At 43.7% G+C, this 21,551-nt stretch overlaps 1 protein-coding gene across 1 annotated transcript in view; it reads left to right on the top strand.

Annotated features, from left to right (window-relative positions):
* MERTK (MER proto-oncogene, tyrosine kinase) overlaps positions 1-21,551 on the top strand; it is a 111,864-nt gene that overhangs the window by 27,763 nt on the left and 62,550 nt on the right. Inside the window, exons 2-4 of the mRNA XM_077843310.1 lie at positions 1,257-1,668; positions 13,180-13,280; positions 15,251-15,424. Coding sequence (XP_077699436.1) covers positions 1,257-1,668; positions 13,180-13,280; positions 15,251-15,424 — 687 coding nt within the window. The remainder of the gene's footprint in view (positions 1-1,256; positions 1,669-13,179; positions 13,281-15,250; positions 15,425-21,551) is intronic.

Here is a 21,551-nt window from a genome sequence, read left to right as displayed (position 1 = left end):
CTTGGTACCCCCAGTCACTTACCCACAAAACGCCAGGCCTGTGTTTCTCCTCCCTCCCTCCCTCTGCCTGTCTCGACCACTTGTGGCCAGCGTGTTTGAATACATAACAACCAGCATAGAATGTATGCTCCAGAAGTACTATTAAAAAAACCAGAAGTACAACTATTGTGGGCCAATACTTTTAGAAATATTTGTGGGTCAGATGAAATCAACATTTCCAGGTCTATTTCAGCAGGCAAGCATTTTACTGGAAGCTCCAAGTTATTCTGTAGTTGGTGATATGAGTGATGGATTTTTTTCCCCCATACCTAGAGATGGATCATGTTGAGGTGCAAGAATTGTAAACTCCTGTCTTTATGACCAGTAGCAGCCTTTGCAAGGCCACTGGCCAAATGTGTGGCATAGTCTGTGACTGAGAACACAGTGATAATAGTGATCTCAGGTGCTGTCATCTTCCTGACACGCTGTTGAGTTGGGGATGAAGGACTTCAAGTGACTCACAATTTTAAAAAATGGGTGAAAGTAGTCGAAGGTGCAAACTTCCAGTTTTAAAATAAATAAGTCCTGGCTTGTAATGTACAGTATGGTGACTATAGTTAACAGTACTGTATTGTAAGAAAAAAATACCATATTGTATACTCTCTACCTAAGAGAGTAGGTCTTTAAAGTTATCATCACAAGAAAAAAATTTTTGTGACTATATGTTGTGATGGTAGTGAACTAGCTAACTAGATTATTATGATCATCATTTTGTAATGTATACAAATATCAAATCATTATTTGTATACCTGAGACTAATATAACATGTCAATTATATCTCAATTAAAAAAAAAAGAAAACAACTTTTAAGGGGGCACCTGGGTGGCTCAGTCGTTTAAGTTTCTGACTTGATTTCAGCTCAGGTCATGATCTCAGCCCCATGTTGGGCTACTTGAGATTTTTCTCCCTCTCTCTCCACCCCTACCCCCACCCCTGCTAGTGTTCACACACTTTCTCTCTCTCTAAAAAAAAGAAAAATTAAAAAAGAAAGATTTTTGATGGGGGGAGTTATATTTCTTAAACATTGTTTAGAAGGTAAGTGGACAGATGAATGAACTTGTGAATGAGAATATACATCCAGACATGTATGTTAAATATGTTTCACACAGGACACTGAGGATACCCCATTTCTCTCTCATCATGACCCTAGAGATTGGGAACCTACTGGAAAAACTCCATTATTTAAAAGGATAAAAATCCGTCGTTCTGTTTTGCAGCTGTTGCAGAGGTGAGAGAAGAAACCATGCCTGACCTGCCATTGCCAGGAGGCCTGCAAGCTGACCGCACATCATTTTCCCTTCCTCACACCAGTGGGTACCAGGTGGAGCCTGCCTTGTTTTCACCAGCCCAGCCTGGAGGAGCCCATACAGAAAATGCAGCTCATCCTGGGGTGACCTCTGCTGGATTAAAGCTCCTACCGCCTCTTGCATTTAATCATACGATTGGCCACATAATACTTTCTGAACATAAAGATGTCAAATTTAATTGCTCCATCAATATACCTAACATGTACCAGGACATTGCAGTTATTTCCTGGTGGAAAGATGGGAAGGAGTTGCTTGGGGCACATCATGCAATTACTCAGTTTTATCCGGATGACGAAGTTACAGCAATAATTGCTTCCTTCAGGTACGTGCTCTTTCTTCCTTTTCTTTTTTAAGATTTTATTTATTTATTCATGAGAGACACAGAGGGAGAGAGAGAGGCAGAGACACAGGCAGAGGGAGAAGCAGGCTCCATGCAGGAAGCCCGACATGGGACTCGATCTTGGGACTCCAGGATCACGCCCTGGGCCGAAGGCAGGCGCCAAACCACTGAGCCACCCAGGGATCCCCTCTTCCTTTTCTTATTGTTGTTATGTTATTGCTGATTCAAAAGCAAAAGCCTCATAAGTTAAAAGACAGAGGCTTTTTTGTTTGTTTTCGGTGTTAGCAACTGCCCGGTGCATTTAGAGTGTAGATTAATAGCTGACTATATTGTTGATCTCTTTTACTCTGATCTTGGCCCCCCTGGGACTGTTGATTATCAGATGGGTTCCGGGGAATTACTTGCCACCCGACCTACAAGTCATATCAGGCCCGCTTTACTCAAGAGCCCTCCCAGTGAGTAGGAACAGTGTTTCTTACCTGTGAGGAGATATCTAAATCACCCCATGGGCATGGAGTTTTGAAAACATCCCCATCCCTTTCATTTGCTTTATCCCCCCTCGCCCACTTGTCCCCCCCAACACCCCTGGCTTCTGCAGATCATGGTGCTGAGATAGCCCTCATACCTGTTGGGGTGGGCAAGAGATGTAGAGTCCAAAGTCTGGGAAAAGGAGACAAACCTTCAGCCAATTGGGTCCCTGTCTCCATGTTCTACTTTGTTGTGGCAGGGGCCAGCTGAATGTGCTACGGGGGTGACAGGGCTAAGCCAAGTCAGCATGTATAGCTGGAAGAATCCATTGTCCCTGGGATTGAGTCATTGTATTTTCAGAGTACAGTAGACAGTGAGCCTGCTGCTGCTTCTCCCCCGTCCCTTTTTTATTCCTCTCCTCTTTAGCCAGGAGGGGTTTGGGTTTTTCGTTTTGTTTGTGTTTGAGTCAGAGCCTCCTTGAATGTACAACCGTAGAGTTCAGTGAGCCTGTGGTCATTAAAAGCTCAAAATGAGGTCAAAGCCATGCCATTGGAGCAAGTGCCTTCCCGAGTGGAGCCCTCTTTGGTCTGCTACGTTTTCACTTTCTCTGGCCTGATATTTGGGGCAGTCCCAGACAGTGTCATGTCTTTTGGTGAATCATTTTATGTTTCCTTTTCAGAAAACTGCCTCAGAGATACCACAAGGCTTACAACTCCAGTTAGAGTTTAGTGTGTCCACACTTCCACAAGATGCACGTGGTTTTTTTGATAGTTTTTTTTCCAAGATGTGGGCTTGGTTAGCATCAAAGCAAAGAACACAGCTTTCACATTTTCCATTGATTGGTTTAAACTCTGGCTGGTTTAAACTCTGGCTGGGTCTCTCAGGCTGCCATTCTCAGCCAGTGGCTGAGACCACTCAGGAGATTGGACTACATTCTTTTCTGCATCAGCTACAAACCACAGAGGTATTACCGTGCTATAGACACAGCTTCTGATGAGAGAAGACCACCATTTAATAATAACCAAGGAGCAGTGTAAAGGTCTAAAGAGACAGACAGAAAGCTGGCACATTGGTCTCATCAGGTATCATTATGAGGAAAGCACTGCCTTGCTGTCTCTCTGGGCCTAGGAATCCTGGCCAGCAGTGAGACCATGGGTGAGCTGCCCCTCTTGCCCCAGGTGGGTTTGGGTCAGATGACCCACAGCTTCAAGTGTATTCTAGGGCTCATGAGATGATTTCAAAGAACCTAAATTGGAGAGTTTTTATTTTTTTTATTTTTTTTATTTTTTTTTTTAATTGGAGAGTTTTTAAACTTAGAGTAGATAGTGTTGTATCTTGGATATATGTCTTCAGAGTTCAGAATATGACCTGGATCCTATTTTTAGAACTTTAGAAAAATAAACTATATTTTTTCATGGATCCAGCTTCATTTTCAAAACTCATTCTGAAGGGGAAAAAATTCTTACTTGATCTCTAAACTAAGCGATAAAGCAAATTTAGTGCTCTGAATTCTTAGAAAAGGTGGACACTGCTGAATGGAGTAGCTTTGGAGACAAGTCCACCATTATAATATTCTTCAACTGTATTAAAGTCATGTTCAGATGACCCAGGAGCTATATGGTGATTCAGTGAAGTAAATTGTAGTGACTTAATCAAGATTATACATATTTCGGTAATTTCTTGACAGGAGAGTAAACACTCTACATTTGATATCTCTTAGATGAGGACCCTGAGGTTCCTGTGAGTAGGCTGACTATGACCAGGATCACTAGGGAGTAAGCTGTCACCCTTAAGCAGGGGGCTTGATTTGCACACCTGTAGTGTCCTTTCTTCCCACATCTCGTGGGTCCTAAAACAAGTCTACTCTGGTTCCCAGGAACAGTGAAGAGTCAAAAACTCTAGGCTTTTAATATATGGAATTTAATCAGGAATTCATTAGCCTAGGGATCCCTGGGTGGCGCAGCGGTTTGGCGCCTGCCTTTGGCCCAGGGCGCGATCCTGGAGACCTGGGATCGAATCCCACGTTGGGCTCCCGGTGCATGGAGCCTGCTTCTCCCTCTGCCTGTGTCTCTGCCTCTCTCCCTCTGTGACTATCATAAAGAAATAAAAATTAAAAAAAAAAAAAAAAAAGAATTCATTAGCCTGCAATTTTGTTGGAGTTGCCATTAATAATACCAGTATGGACTATGTGTATTTAAGGGAGTGTACAAAATGCCAATGTGTACATATTGGCAGGAATCAGAGCAATTATGGAGAGAAACACAAGGTATTTGGAGCTAGGTCACAGGACCATTTTTGTATGAGGTGTTATTATAAGAAAGGCTAGAATTTACATGAATTTTGAAAATGATGGGTCTCCAGTTTGAGGCCCTCACACCGGTTTGTTTCAGCATACATCCTTTAAATATGAAGCAACTGTGAGTTGGTGGAGACTGCCAAGATTGTGGATGTGATTTAACTTTCTCAGTCTTTCTTGCTTCCACATTTCCTCTTCTATATCAGACCTCACACTTAAACTCCCAAACCCCCTGTTCTGAAAACAAGCATTGGTCAATTGTCTGGTCTCTGACCCTAAAACAAGACCTGTTTCTGGTTGAAGGTGTAAGTTAGGACATGTGCATCCTTAATGCAGTGGAGCTCTCCTCTCTTTTTTTTTTTTTAATTTTTATTTATTTATGATAGTCACACAGAGAGAGAGAGAGAGAGAGAGGCAGAGACACAGGCAGAGGGAGAAGCAGGCTCCATGCACCGGGAGCCCGACGTGGGATTCGATCCCGGGTCTCCAGGATCGCGCCCTGGGCCAAAGGCAGGCGCCAAACCGCTGCGCCACCCAGGGATCCCCGGAACTCTCCTCTCTTACTCCTTCCATTGCTTCCACCCCCTCTTTTCCATGGTGGTCCAACACTATCATGTTGCCCTCTCCCTTCCAAAGGAAGAAAAGACTGTGATGAAGTAATTTACACTAGGGAAAGCTTTCTTTCGCATTCACCGGTGACATCATTTTAGACCTAAGGAGTAGAGATTTTTTTTTTTCCCAAATCACAACACAGGCAACTGCCCACCAGTGATAAAAATGGACAGCCTTGCTTGTGATGGTATTTGTGGGCAATCCATTACTTACTGGATGAACCACTAACTGCATGAACGTCGGGACATTGAGACAAGGAGGGTAGAGCTGGTCTGTACCCTCCTGCATGTGCCTGTGGGATAAAAGTGGAAGGGAGAACCAAAGGTCAGGTGCAGAAGTGCTAAGAGAGGGTTCATATGTTAAGGTGGTCTCTTCTTCAGATTATAGATTTGGCCTTGAATGATTGATTTAGGGGAGAAAACCTGGCATCAGGACTGAGGGGACATTTTTGCCACCCAGGAGCCAACTCATCTTTCAGTCAAATTTCAGCTTATTTAAACTGGGGATGGGCATCTGGGTTGCTCAGTGGTGGAGCATCTACCTTTGGCTCAGGTAGTGATCCTGGGGTCCTGGGATTGAGTCCTGAATTAGGCTCCCTGCTCCATGGGGAACCTGCTTTTCCCTTTACCTATGTCTCTGCCTTTCTCTCTCTGAGTCTCTCATGAATAAAATAAATAAAATCTTAAAAAAAAAAAAAAAATAGGGCAGCCCCGGTGGCCCAGCAATTTAGCGCCACCTTCAGCCCGGGGTCTGATCCTGGAGACCTGGGATCGAGTCCCACGTCAGGCTCCCAGCACGGAGCCTGCTTCTCCCTCTGCCTGTTTCTCTCTCTCTCTCTCTCTCTCTCTCTCTCTGTCATGAATAAATAAATAAAATCTTTAAAAATAATAATAATAAACTGAGGGTGGGGGTGGATATGATAGAAGTTCATGTTCATTCAAGTACAAGTCCCACCTACTTGGGAAAGGCTGACGGAGATTTAACATCATGAGTGAGAGTGTTTCTAAAAGATTTTAGAAACTGCTTGGTCTTGATTCCTCCATGTATATATTTTAAAGTTATTTTTATAGTGATATATGTACTTTGTTAAATACTTAGAAAATACCAAATACCTGTAGAAAAACTGTGGTCCACAACGCCGAGAAAGCTTTTCCAAGCACATATAAATTGAATATTCCTGAAATGAAATTGCCATTTTATGACACAGATGATTACATATCTTGTTTCGTTCACTTAAGAATGTTTTCCTGTTTTATGAAAAGTCTTCAAAATATTTTGATGGCTGCCAGATGCCTCTGTAACCTGCTATTGTAAAACAGAAGCAAATATGGAAGAATGTAAATGATATTGTAAAGGGAAAACTTTTTAAAAATATTTTTATTTATTTCTTCATGAGAAATACAGAGAGAGAGAGGCAGAGACATAGGCAGAGGGAGAAGCAGGCTCCGTAGGGGGAGCCTGATGCAGGACTCGATCCCAGGACCCCGGAATTGAGACCTGAGCCAAAGGCAGATGTTCAACCACTGAGCCAAAGGCAGACAGTCAGTCACTGAGCCACCCAGGCATTCCTGTAAAGGGAAAACCTTAAAAATTATTTTCAAAATGCCAACATTGATCGGTGTGTACAAGGGAAGAAATAACTGATATGGTACTTCAAGTCCAGATGTCCTCTCGAGCTGGGTCCATTCTATGCTAATAATTCACATTTTTCCTCTTTCACTTGGACATCTATTATAGGTATAGGAAACGCTCCGTGTCTGCTAAGCTAATAGGTTGGAGTATTCTTTTTTTTTTTTTAAGATTTTATTTATTTATTCATGAGAGACACAGAGAGAGAGAGGCAGAGACACAGGCAGAGGGAGAAGCAGGCTCCATGCAGAGAGCCTGACATGGGACTCCATCCCAGGTCCCCAGGATCACACCCTGGGCTGAAGGCGGCGCTAAACCTCTGAGCCACTGAGGCTGCCCGGATTAGAGTATTCTTAATTGATGGCTTGATACTGAAAATTGTGATTGATACTGAAAATGCACCTCCACCCTGCCTCCTACCCCACATTCCTGACCTAGTCCTGGATGGTGTGCAGCTTAGGCTGCATCTTCAGAGCTTATAGTTGTTCTCCTTTGCAGGACTTAAGTCACTAGGCTGGACCATCCGCTTGGCTCTCCAATTGGTATTGTGCCTCATTTGTGCCAGATACCAACTTAAAACTATAGCTCATCCATTCATCCAGATCCTGGGATGCTGCATGGACAGGGGCCTTTCCCTGGAGTCTCTAAAAAAGGGTTGTAATTTTGGGGATACACAGTTAGCTCTACGGTCTGGCACAGGACGTAAGGAACTCTGACGTAGGTGGAAACACTCGCTGGTCGGATAAAACATTCCAGGCAGGCACCAGCCATCAGACCAAAAGACTGGGGAGACCAACTCTCAAACAGAAACAAAAGCCGCTGTTCCTGTAGGCTGCCGGACTCTGCAGATTTAATTTATTGGCGTAACTTGTGGCAAAGGGAAAGGATTTGATCTGTTTTCTGTGTAGCCTCGGGATTCCCCATTGGGAATTAAATTCTAGCTTGATTGTCAGTAGTTAAAGCTGGAAGGACTTTATTGCTTTCTAAAACTTATAGTTCTCTAAATACATTTTTTCATTTTTAATTTTTTTATTGTGGTAAAATGTGCAGAGGATAAAATGTACTATTTAAAAAAAATTTTTTTAAAGACTTTATTTATTCATGAGAAACACAGAGAGGAGAGAGAGAGAGAGAGAGAGGCAGAGAGGCAGAGACACAGGCGGAGGGAGAAGCAGGCTCCATGCAGGGAGCCTGATGTGGGACTCGATCCTGGGACTCCAAGATCACGCCCTGGGCTGAAGGCGACGCTAAACCACTGAGCCACCCGGGCTGCCCAAAATGTACTATTTTAACCCTTCCGGGTGTGCAATTCCGCAGCGTTAAGTCTATTCACATGATTGTACAGCCCTCACCACCATCCATTCCCAGAATGTTCTCCTCCTCCCAAAGGGAAACTCCTTGCCCATTGAACACTAACTCCTCATCCCCTTTTCCCCCTGACCTTTGGTGACCTCTATTCTACTTTGTAATGTTGACTTATCTAGGTACCTCCTATAAGGGGAATTGTGCAGTATTTGTGCCTTTTGTCTTTCTTTTAAGAAGGCTGTAGAACATAGCTGTTCCCGAAGAGCCATTCCTGAGTGCGGCAGTGGAGCTGGGCTAGGTCTGCGGGACGGGGAGGCTGAGAGTGTCTGCTGCCCGTCCTGGGGCTAACCCAGCTGGGGCTGCGCTAATGTGACTGGTTTTACAGCTGCGGCCCTGCAGCTCTGTCCAGGTGGTTCCTGTCTAGACGCGGTGGCTGAGTCCCTACAGTGGCTTTGGTTCTCCCTGGTTCAGATGTTTGTATTTGACCCAAATCTGACACGATTGTTATACCTTCTTTAAAGCGATGCATACACAGGGTAAAATACTCCAACTGTTCAAAAATCCTCTTCCACTCCATCATTCAGCCCTTCCCCAGCAAGGAGCTGTGGTTATTCACTTCTTGGGTATCTGTCGGAGATATTCAATCCATATGAGTCGTGTGTGTGTGTGTGTGTGTGTGTGTGTGTGTGCGCGCGCGCGCGCGCGCTCATGTGTGCCTGGCCCCAGAGTTCATCTAATAAAATGTTAAAGCTCTGGTTAAATCAATACCCAGGATCCAATGTTTTCTGTGGCTGTGTAAATGCTGTTTTCAGCTGAGTCATGTAGAAGGCTGCGCTTACATCTTACTTCTTCTTCTTCTGCTTTTGGATTTTCTTCAATTTAATAGCTTCCTCATTTGTTAGTCTGCTTAATTTTCTAAAAAGCATCTTAATTTTCTAAAAGCATCTCCTCGCAGAGTGATATTCTGAAATCAGGACTGATTTTTTTCCTGGGAGATGCCTGTCCCAGGATAGCTCAAGTCTGGGCACGCTTGCTCTCCAGCTACAGGGTACAGCTCAGTAATCTTTGCTCTCGTGCTGGGGGCCTTCATGGCACCTCTTTGCTCCAGGAGCCTGGGTTCCACATGCCTGGCCCCCAACACTGCCTTTTGGTGGTCACTCCTCCACTTTGGCATGGAGCCCACCCACCATCAGCATGGAATTTGCATGTCTGAAAATGCCATTATTTTTTCTGTGCTTACCTTGAGGTAGTTTGGCTTGATATGGAATTCAAAAGGAAAATAATTTCCTGTTGTGGTTTGGAAGTGATTGACAGACCTCCTTTTCACTCTTAGATTTGTTCTTAAGAAGCATGGTGCTGTTCTGATCATGTGTGGTGCTGCTTTCCTTCTCTCTGGAAGCTTCTGGGATCTCCACGTTATCTTGGAGTTGTGACATTCCCTGGTGAAGCCCCTTACTGGGTCTTTTTTCTCCCACTGTGCTGCCCACCTAAGGGTCTGGGAAGGAAAGTCCTAGATCTCCAGCTCTGGGGCATTTTGTTCAGTTATGCTCCCCTTCCTGTGTTCTTTCTGGAACTCCTCTTACTCAGTTGTTGGAATGCCTAGATTGCTATTCTGAGCTTAGGGCCTTTGCTGGTGAACCTCCAGGGACTAGGCCTGCTGTTTCCTTTAGGGAGAGGGAGGAACTTGAGGACAACCTCTTCTGTCTCCAGCTCACCCCACGCCCAGCCTTCAGCATGCCAGCTTTAACTTGCATGTCTGGGAAGCAACAAATAGAATTATTTGTGGAAAATCTTTCTTGTGCTATAAGTAAGATGGATCTGGACTTGATGATTAAGGCAGGCACATAGCCTTTCTCCCCAGACGATTGCTGACCTCTTCCTGATATGAGCGACTAAAGACAGTTTTGATCATGTTCCCTTTGCACTCTCCTTTTCTACTCCTGGCCTGGTTGGCTTAAGGAACTCCTAGGGTTTTTGTGCCTTTTGCATCTAATTGCTACAGCCCCGGCTGTGCTGCTAAGCTTTTACTTAGGCCTGATGGTTTCTCAGTTCCATGGGCCCTCTGTGCAGTTGTACCATGCATCCATGGGCTGCTTTCCTGGGGCTCTGCCCTGCACAGAGGGACCTCTGTGGCCTTCACTTTCACTCTGATCCCTGGCTCTCTAAGTCATGTGGCCAGCCTGTTGCAATACTGGAGTCCCAGACCCTGTGCCAGAGCCAGATCTTCAAAGGCGCAGCAATCCTCAGCCTATCAGATCTCATCATCAGTCCAGCCCCTGAGTCTTGCCTCAAAAAAATAACTCCTCTTCTACAATGAACTTTTGAGATCTGTGGAAAGGACCTCCCGTCTTCAGTAGCCATGACCTTAGTATTTTTTGGAACTGCAGAAAAGCCTAGACTGGTCAGCCATGCAGAATCTTCAGGAGCTACCAAGAACAGGGTGTACTATTCAGCCACTAGCTGATACTCCTGATGGACAGGACACCATTCTAGACACATGCTTCTCTCATTCTTTCTTCCTGCCATCATGACATCCAGGTAGATTCATCAGAAGAGGGTCAGCTAGATCCTTATTTGGAAATATTTGCCCTTTGAGGTCTCTTCCCATGTTTTCCTGGTGACCTCTAGATGTTGTGACCTTCAGTCCTTGTCCTAAAGCGTGGAGAGTATCTGACCTTTCTTTGACCTTGAGTCTTTCCCAAACCCAACATTCATCCATCAGGTGCAATTCCAAAATTATGTCACTCCTACACATGAATGAGGGGAAGGAGGAAGACAGAGTATTCTAAGTCAGTGGGGTGCTAATCAGATTGGCATATCAGGAAATTCAGGTGACAAGTGAGAGTCACGTTTTTTGGTCTTAGAAACAATAAGGAGGTAATGTTAACCTAAACAGCTCTGGTTCCCCTAGTTCTGATTGATGCTATTCTTTTTTTTTTTTTTTTTTTTTTAAGATTTAGTTTATTTATTTGAGAGATAAAAAGCACAAGTAAAGGAAGTGGCAGAGGGAGAGGGAGAAGCAGACTCCCTGCTGAGCAGGGAGCCTGGCAAGGGGACTCCATCCCAGGATCCTGAGATCATGACCTGAGCTGAAGGCAAACACAACCAACTGAGCCACCCTGGTACCATTGATTGACACCATTCTTGACATGTATTTTAGCTACTCTGCTAATCAGAAGCTAAAAGGAAGCTGCAAAATGGCATGTTGAGGGAGAAGTTGTAATTTAAAATGTTCCTTGTTCTAAAAACGTGTGTTCAGCCTCAAGGCCTAGGTGCCTTGTTGTGGCAGATTGGCTCTTGGTGCCACTGTGCTGTGTTTCTCCTGGCAGCTGCTCTCTGTTGCCCGGGGGGCCCATGGGCAAGGATGGCATCCCTTCCCACCTTGCCAGCTTCCTATTCTCTTCTAAGCATTAAGCTTCAGCCCTTGACAGCTTGAGGGATGGGTTTTTATTTTGCTTTAGGATAAATAAGTTGTATCAGGGAGCAAGCTGCTGGAAAAGAAGATGGACCCCTCCATGGTTTTCTTCTTTTACTTTTTTCTCTTGCCATGACCTCTGCTCTGTCTGATGAGTAGAGTAGAAGAAATCAGTGCCTTTGGGCCAGTGAAAAGGACCTCTCTTGGAGAGTGTCTGAGAACATTTCAAAGAGTTCCTCGTTTCCTCACTCCTTCCCACTCCCAGCTAAGGACAGGTAGTGTGGAACTTCCCGTTTATGAACATGTTGGAAGGGTGGAAAGCAGGATTCTCAAGATCTCAGAGCCAAGGCTGCCTGTCTATAGCAGATACTTTACAACATATAGTGTTCAAACTGTAGTATAAGGACAACAAAAGATGGGGATCCCTGGATGGCTCGGTGGTTTAGCGCCTGCCTTTGGCCCAGGACATGATCCTGGGGTCCCAGGATCGAATCCCGTGTCGGACTCCCAGGGTGGAGCCTGCTTCTCCCTCTCTGCCTGTGTCTCTGCCCCCCCCCCCCATGTCTATCATGAATAAATAAATAAAATCTTTTTTTAAAAAAGGACAACAAAAGAAAAGTGATCTATAATAAAATAATATGAACATGAACATGTAAATGCCGGGCCTGCCCACTCTAAGAGAGATAATAAAGTACACTGGGAGGGGCACCTGGGTGGCTCAGTCAGCTAAGTGTCTGACTTGGGCTTAGGTCATGATCTCGGGTCCTGAGATCCAGCTCTGCAGCAGCAGCATTATCAGGTTCTGCAATCCACAGGGAATCTGCTTCTCCCTCTCCCTCTGCCCCTGCCCCCACTCAGGCTCTCTCTCAAATAAATAAATAAAATCTTAAACTTGCATCCTGGCATGCCCCCATGCATATGGTAGCTGCAGGTGGAGAGGTGCTGTCAGTGATCTGAGTCTTGGCCAAGTTCCAAACAGGACAAAGGAAGGGTGGCCCCCATTCTCAGATAATGGCAGCCCTAGGAAATTAGGTGGGTATCAAAATCAGACAAAATTCTTTGTGTGTATGTAAATGGAACTTGGTTCTAGACTCAGAAAGTCATCTGGGATATGAAACAGTTGCCCCTGGTACCTAAAAGTGGCCCTTCACTCCTAAAAGCCACAGTGGTCCCTAGTTTTTGTGCCCACTTAAAATAACCCTACAAACTTGCAAAATGCCTCTATAGGGCAATACCCCAGTATAGAGAATCTGGGTATAGAGCCTACCATTTAAGGCAAGAAGAGTGACAGCGTATACATTAGTCATGATTCTTCAGAGAAACAGAACCAAAGAGGGAACAAGAGAAAGTTATTTTAAGGAATTGGTTAATGTCGGTGCCTGCAAATCTGAAACATACAGGGCGTCAGGTAGAGACCCAGGGAAAAGTTGGTATTGCGGTCTTGAGTCTGAAGGCAGCTTGGAGGCAGGATTCCCTCTTCCTTGGAGGACCTTGGTCTTTGCTCATAAGTCCTTAAGTTGACTGGATGAGGCCCACCCATGTTATGAAGTGTCATCTTTACTCAAGAGTCTACTCATTTAAATGTGAATCATACATGAAAAATACTTTCACAGAAACATCTAGAGTAATGTTTGACCAACAATCTATTACCATGATCTAGCCATGTTGACACCCACGATTCAACACAACATATGACAAAGAAGTTGAAAAGCGTTATTCCTGTAACAGGAGCTCAAAGGGTAAATATCTTTGTATGTTTTCTTTGAAGCATAACCAGTGTACAGCGTTCAGACAATGGGTCATATATCTGTAAGATGAAAATAAACAATGAAGAGATTGTGTCTGACCCCATCTACATCGAGGTACAAGGTAAGTCCAGAGGCCACAGCGTGGCCTGTATTAATTGCTTTGCATATAAAACTGTAGAGTTTGGTGTGCCCATTTATAATTCTGTATGCAAACTTTGCAAATTTGTAAGCACTGACATTTTACAAGGTGATCCTCTTTTTACACTTTAGGAAATAATAAATGAATGACCTGAATTCAGTTCTTGAAGTTTTAGCTCTATCCTCAGCAAAAAGGCTGAGATTATGGATTTTCTTGTCCTCAGGTTATTTACAGTCTAGAGATCTGGAGACTTTTGTTTAGAAGCAAAATGTATTCCATCATCCATTTCTCAGTGCTGGCATCAGATACCAGTCACCTGGTCTAGTGGTGATTTGCCTAGGAGGGTGAGCCATATTCCTTTTTTTTTTTTTTTTTTTGTGAGCCATATTCCTGAACTGGGTCAGCAGCTCGATCTGGGACTCGTGTGGGCTCTAGGATTTGTCGGGTACGTGGTTCAGTACAGTTCCATGACGTGACATGAGACGGGCTCGGTGGGGGTAAAAAGTGAGACATGGACTAGGAGAAGGTGGTCTCCGCCCTCAAGGAATGTGAAGTGCAGTGGGGAGTGTGAGCTGACGCCTAGGTAAGCTCAGGTCCTGAGGACCGGGTCTCTGGTTGTGCATGCCTGGTTCTGCAATGGCAGGGTCTGGCAAGGAAGGCTTCAGGGAGGAGGCACCTCTATTATCACCACAGGCAGTCATTCCTCACCAACTCACTGGCTTCCTCCATGGCCCCTGAATCTCAGATTTCTGAGATACTCCTACCAGCAGAAGCATCCAAACACCTTTCTTTTCTACTTTCTCCTGACCCTCCTCACCACAGGCTTTAGAGCAGGTCATTGGCTTTTCAAGGAAGTTCATCTGGAACCATCTCCCGCTGAAAGGGTGCTCTGCTACCCACTTTTTTTTTTTTTTTTTTTTTTTTACAAACCTAATCCTCATACCCCCTAATGCTGCAGGAGGCTTGAGGGAGGGAGGCCCCCCTCAGAGGAGTCTCCTTTAGAGCTTTGGTCTAGGCCCATGCCAGGCTGGACAGTTAATGCCTCCTCAGAGTTATGTAAACATCAGCCCAGGGGTGTTCCTATGTTTGCTGTTAATCTTGGAAAAATATTGAGAGGACATTTAACTTGTCAGAATGCCAGCAAAATGTCCAGGGCAGAAACACTTTAGGTCCAAAAGGAGTTTCACAGAACTTCGAAGCAGGAAAAAAGATTTCCATTTTGCCACACCCGCATCATTCCTTCTGGGACCAGATCTGTGAGTTCTCAACCCCGAAAGAATACAGTTTAAATCCCTGAGGACAGTTAGCTTGACCTGTTAATTTTTTGGCACATGCTCCAAATGAGTACTGACTGTCTTTCTCTGAGATACTTCTGAAGTTCCCTGATGGCCTCAATTTTGAATGACAGTCGAAGATTTTAGGAATGTAATTTCATAACTGTGTCTACATCGATCTCAGGAGAAGGCACTTTGCAAAGTATCCAGCCCTGCACAAGTGTACAGATTTTACAATTCATTATCACTCATCTTAAAGTGCCACACCCAGTAGATTATCCTCAAAAATAGGCGGACCTATTACGTGGCTTTGTTTTTATGGTGTGTATTTTGGTAAGGAATACTGAAAACGTGCCAGCCTGTCCCAGGAGTTTGAGTAACACCTAATTTCAACACGACCAGGTCTCCTTTCTGGTAAAACCAGTTCTGAATCACCATTACAACCCCTTTGGGAAAGTATCCTAGAAAGCCAGGATACTTTTATTCTAGTTGGGTAGAATAAAATAAGCTTCTCTTCTTTCTTAGCCAACTTTCAGAACGTGAAAACCGGCCATTTCAGACCTGAGGTGGTATATAAAGAAATCTCTTGCCAAGTTCCAGAACAGTCTCCATTCCCCTTGGGGCTTTGCCTTTGCTTGCAGATCTAAGACATTCTTTCACCGAACTCTTTCTTTACAGGACTTCCTCACTTTACTAGACAGCCCGAGAGCCTGAATGTCACGAGAAACACAGCCTTCAACCTCACCTGTCAGGCTGTGGGCCCTCCTGAGCCCGTCAACATTTTCTGGGTTCAGAACAGCAGCCGTGTGAATGAACAGCCGGAAAGATCCCCCTCTGTTCTAACTGTTCCTGGTGAGTCCGAGTTGTGTGATTTCTTTATTGTTTTCTCTTGAATAGTGGAAGGGATCAAATGTGTGGTGACCACTGCTGGTGCAGTAGAAGACAATGAGACTCAAGTGTCACTGAGGTTAGAGACTGGGGACGTAGAGAGGGAGGTGGTGGGAATCTCGGGAGTGAGAGTTCACAAGCCAGGGTTGGGGTGTCTGTGGTTAAGTGAGCAGAGTGGCGGGAATGCCTGAGCCCTGGCAGCGGGAGCCCTGCTCACATCTCCTGTCACAGCCGGGGCTTGGCTGGCCTGGCCTGTCTTGCGCTTCAGGAGCCACTGATGTGAGGTTTGATAGCAAGGAACTGCACCGGTCATGGGAGCTGTGGGACAATTGAGTCATTTTGGGATTGTGGCCACACTGACAGTCGGGAGTCATCTAGATTCTCATCTGAATGGAAGCACCCTGGCCTCGTTCCCACACTCCCCTGGCAGTGCTCTTGGAATCAAGGCCTTGCTGTTTCCCGTGCTTCTAATGCCCACGGGCTCCCCTTTGGTTTCTCTCATCGCGGCTTTTGGCAACATCTGGCAGAGGTACCAACCCCTAAATCCTTCCTTTCTTCATGCATTCAGCGACTGTGTGGCGAGGGAGTGCTGTATGCCAGAGGCTGTTCTAGGTACTGTGAGCACAGGGGTGAACTTCTGGAAACAGTCTTCCTAGCTTCCTTCCCACTCCTCTCCACTGCTCCTCCTCTGCCCTTGACAGCCTCATCCTTGAACCCACTTCTTTTCACTCTGAGACACTCCCCCCCCCCACTCCCCCCCCTGCCCCGGGAGAGTTCTCTGTGTCCCTGGCTTCAATACTGCCTGTGTGATGTGGTCTTGAGCTTTATATCTCTGGCCCAGCCCTTTCTTCTGAGCCTCAGGCTCATGTCCCCAACTGTCTCCTTGGCATTTTCACTTGCTGGTACATAGGCACCTTAAAATGAAACTCTCGATCCACCTCCCCCACGAGACTTGTTTTGCCCCAGAATTCGCCATCTTAGCAAATATCACCATTGGCCCATCCTTCCTCTTTCTCATTTCTCATGTCAAATGCATCAGCAAGTTCTGTCCCGCCTTCTACCGTGTGTCTTCAGTCTGTTTTTTCTCCATTCGTGCTGCAGCACCCTGCTCCACATCACTGCCAGCTCTTACCAACACTAATGCAGTAGCTCCCTAACTGGTCTCTGCTTCCACCCTTGTCCTCACTTGAATCCATCATCCTTGGTGGCTCCCCATTGTCATAGACAGTCATTCAGAGTCATTCTTGCCCCTGTCCATCGGCCCTGCATGCTCTGGCCACTGTCCAACTCTCCAACCCCACCCCACCCCACCTCACCTTCTCCTCCCTAATTATTAAGCACTGGTCATCCGGATTGTCTGTCATTTCCTCACACACGTGGCCCACCTTCCTGCCTCAGGAACTTTGCATTCTTTCTTCTGTCTGCCTACAGTATTCTTCCGCCTGCCCTTTGTCCCATAATACAACTGAGATTCTTCCAGGAAACCTTGCCTGGTCATTCAACTATTTTAGGTCCTCCCCACCTCTTTATTGACCCCCCAGTCATGGGTTCTTGTGGACTCCATCACTGCACCCGTCACAGTCTATCCTCCCCCCATTTATTTGTCTAGCTTCCTTGTCTGTCTTCTCAGAGACTATATACTCAGCAAGGACAAGGACTTTGTCTGTCCCAAGGCAGTGCCTGATTCATAGTAGCACTCACTGAATATTCATGGTGAGAATGGAGCAGCAAGTAAATGCCAGCTCCTTGGATTTATCTCTGAATCACTTTCCCAACTCCTGACACCACGAGGAATACTATGGTTTTCTCTGCTTCCATCTGAATTGGCTCTGAGTTTCTCCAAAGAGTTGATAATCAAGCTACTTACTTACATACTTTTTTCCAGAGTGGCTGTACCAGTTTGCATTCCCACCAACAGTGCAAGAGGGTTCCACTTTCTCTGCATCCTCGCCAACACCTGTTGTTTCCTGTGTTGTTAATTTTAGCCATCCTGACAGGTGTGAGATGGTATCTCATCATGGTTTTGATTTGTATTTCCTTGATGATGAATGAATGATGTTTAACATCTTTTCATGTGCCATCTGGATGCCTTTTTTTGAAAAATATTTCTTCATGTCTTCTGCCCATTTCTTAACTGGGATATTTGTTTTTTGGGTGTTGAGGTTGATAAGTTCTTTGTAGATTTTGGATACTAACACTTTATCAGATATGTCATTTGCAATTACCTTCTCTCGCATTATCAACTATGGAGAGAGCCCAAATGTCCATCAACTGATGAATGGATAAAGAAGATGTTGTATACACAATGGAATATTACTCAGCCATCGAATGACATGAATGGAGCTAGTGTATATTACGCTAAGTGAAATAAGTCAGAGAAAGACAAATACCATTTGATCTCACTCATATGTAGAATTTAAGAAAGAAAACAGATGAACGTATGGGAAGAAGGAAGAGAAAAAAAGGAGAAAGGGAAACAAGCCATAAGAGACCCTTAATGATAGAGAACAAATTCAGGATTAATGAAAGGAGGTGGGTAGGGAATGGGTTAGATAGGTGGTGGGCATTAGAGAGGGCACTAACTTGTTATGATGAGCACTGGGCTTTGTATGTAAGGGATGAATCACTGAATTCTACCAATATTGCACTGTATGTTAACTACCTAAAATTTAAATTAAAAATTTTTTTTAAATATAAATAAATAAATTGAAAAAGCCAAACAAAGTCAATTTGAAAAATATACCCTACCCTTTCTAGGATGTTGGCTCTGAGTCTCGTAAAGAAAACTTTGTTTTCATTGAGATAAAATGGACATACAGCAAGTGCATAGAACTTAAATGCATGACTCAGTGAGTTTTGATAAATGTAGACACGCATGTCAATGTAGACACTTCAGTCATGGCAGAACATTGCCATTACCCTCATACTCCCTTCCCATTAGTCCCCATCTCTCATAGGCAGTCGTATTCTGATGTCTGTCATCACAGATTAGTGTGCTAGTTCTTTAATGTTAAATGAGTGGAATCATAAAGTATATATTCTTTTGTGTCCAGTTTCTTTCCCTCAATATGATGTTTTTGGGATTCATCCATGTTGATGTATGAGTAGTATGTTGTTATTACCAACAGGGCTGTATGGTGTTGATATGCTACATTTTGTTCTTTTGTGTGGTGAACATTTGGGATGGTTATGACTGTTGGTTATAATAAAGGACTTACAGATACTTGTGTGTAAGTCTTTTGGGAGCCATATAATTTTATTTTGTCCTGGATAATACCTGGGAGAAGAACTATGGGATCATATACTAGGCATATGTTTAATTTTTTTTTAATTTTTATTTATTTATGATAGTCACACAGAGAGAGAGGCATATGTTTAATTTTTAAGGAAACCACCAAACTGTGTTCTAAAGTTGTACCAAGTTATATTCCTGGCAACACTGGATGAGTGTTCCAGTTGCTCTATCCATGTCCTTGCCAACATTTGATATGGTTAGCTTTTTTTCATTTTAGACATTCTAGTGGATGTGCAATGGTAAATTTTAAATTTGCATTTCATTCCTCTAATGTCTAATTAATTTAGATTTAGAAAAGGTTTTAGTGGGGTACCTGGGTGGCTCAGTCAGTCAAGTGTCTAACTTTGGCTCAGGTCATAATTTCAGGGTTTTGGGATTGAGCCCCTTGTTGGATTCCCTGTTCAACAGAGAGTCTGCTTCTCCTTCTCCTTCTGCCCTTCCCCACTGTTGTGCTGTCTCTCTCTCTCAAATAAATGAAAAAATCTTAAAAAAAGAAAAGATTTTAGCAATTTTTTCTTGTGCTTATAGACCAATCGTATATCCTCTTCATTGAAGTAGCACTTTGAGTCTTTTGCCTATTCTCATAAAAATCTTAGAATCAGCTTAACAACTTTTGCAAAGAGTGTTTTGTGATTTTGTTTACAATTGTATTGAATTTATAGGTCAATTTAGGGGGAGATCACATCTTAATAATATTGAGATTTCCAATCCAAGAAAATACTCTGTCCATTTACTTAGGTCTTCGTTAATTTCTCTCAGCAATTTTTTATAGTTCTTGATGTAGAGGTCTTATATGTCACTTATTAAAGTTATTTTTTTTATATTTTATGTTGTTGATGCTGGTAAGTAGCACATTGGAATTCATTTCCCAATTGTTTACTATTAGTATATAGGAAATAAATGAATTTTTGTATGTTGATCTTATATCCAACAACCTTGTTAATGTCTTAGTTCTAAGAGAGTTTTTTTGTTGTTGCTTTGTAGATTCCTTAGATTTTTTTCTGTAGACAATGTCACCTGCAAATCAAGACAGTTTTACTTCTACTTGTCCAGCTCTTATCTTTTTATTTCTGTCCCTTTCCTTATTTTACTGGCCAAGACTCTAGCACAATGCTGAATAAAAGTGGGGAGAGTTGATGTCTCCGTCCCAGTCACCAACTATGACATAAACTAGGTTTTGGCCAGTGCCCTTCATTAGGTTGAAGAAGTTTCCTTGTATTCTCAGTTTGCCAAAAATTTTATTCTTTTTATCATATAATTATATAGTTTTTCTTCATTATTCTCCTAATATGGCAAATTACTTTGATTTGATTTTTAAATGTTAAACCAGTGTTGTATTCTTGGTATAAACTCTACTTGGTCATGATATATTGTGGTGGATTCAATTTGCTAATACTTAATTAAGGATTTTTGCATTTACCTTTATTCTGTTTCACTGCCAGACTAGAGTAACACCAACCGGGTATACTGAAATTCAGTTCTGATAAGTAAACTGCCCAAGTCTGCCACAAGGCTCACTTCAGATGCCAACCACAAGCCTCAAAAGTGGGGGCTCCCCAGGCCACCTGCACTTCTTACTGACTAGCTATAAATTTGGAGGTTCCCATGACCCCCTCCAGTTTGATAATTTGCTAGACCAATTCACAGAACTCAGGAGAGTGCTGTGCTTAACGATTACAGTTTTATTACAAAGGGTATAGCTAGGGTGATGTCTGGGAGGATCCTACATGCAGAGTTTCCCTGCCCTTTCCTCTTTGAATTAGGGTGTGTCACCCTTTTGGCACATCCAGGAAAAGGACATTCCACTGAGCTTTGGGGTGCAGACTTTTTATTGATGTTTCCTTGCATAGGCATAATTGATTAAATCATTGACCGTGTGATTGGACACAGTCTCCAGACCCCCTCAACCCTCTCATCACATGGCTGGTCATTCTGATGACCAGTCTTCATCCTGAGGTTTTCTAGGAGCCCATTGTGAGTCACGTCATAAACCTAACAAAGCTACCCCTGTCACCCAGGAAATTATAAGGGACAAAAGCTAAATTCTTTATTGTACAACAATGCTCATGAAGGCAATGGTCTATAATTTTGTTTTTGGGATGTCAGTTTTTGGTATCAGGGTATTGTTAACCTCATAAAACTAGTTAGGAAGTATCCCTACCTCCTCTATTTTCTGAAAGAGTTTAGTAGCATTGATGTTATTTTGAAAGACATGCATAAAGTTCAGTGGAAGCTGCAAAATAGTGTTTTGTACACAATATTTCTTTTTTTTTTAAGATTTTATTTATTTATTCATGAGAGACACAGAGAGAGAGGGAGAGAGGGAGAGAGGCAGAGGGAGAAGCAGACTCCATGCAGGGAGCCCAATATGGGACTCATTCCTGGGATTCCAGGATCATGCCCTGGGCCAAAGGCAGACGCTCAACCAGTGAGCCACCCAGGCGTCCCATACACAATATTTCTGGTAATGCAGTTTGCATTACTTTTTTTGATGAAGGTTAATGTATTGATTAATGTTGAGATTGAACTTAACCGAAATCCTCAGGTCTTTTTTCTTCTCAATTACTGCAAAATCAAAGTTCTTCTCCTGTTTCTTGTATATTTAATTATTTTTGGAAGTTCAGCCTACCATTTATCCTTATAAAATTTAAACAATTGTCCCGGCCCACTGGGGCCATCTGGAACCTCAGTCCTTTCCTTCAATTAACAAATCACCCCCGCCCCCTGCTTTATGCCAGCTGCCTTTTGTGTCTCGTCCAAGTTGTTGATGAAAATCTAGATTCCACTCTGAGGGCA

This window comes from Canis aureus, chromosome 12 (genome assembly GCF_053574225.1).
Source record: "Canis aureus isolate CA01 chromosome 12, VMU_Caureus_v.1.0, whole genome shotgun sequence".
In the NCBI taxonomy this organism is placed as follows: Eukaryota; Metazoa; Chordata; class Mammalia; order Carnivora; family Canidae; genus Canis; species Canis aureus.
This window is presented reverse-complemented; position numbering and strand designations above follow the sequence as displayed.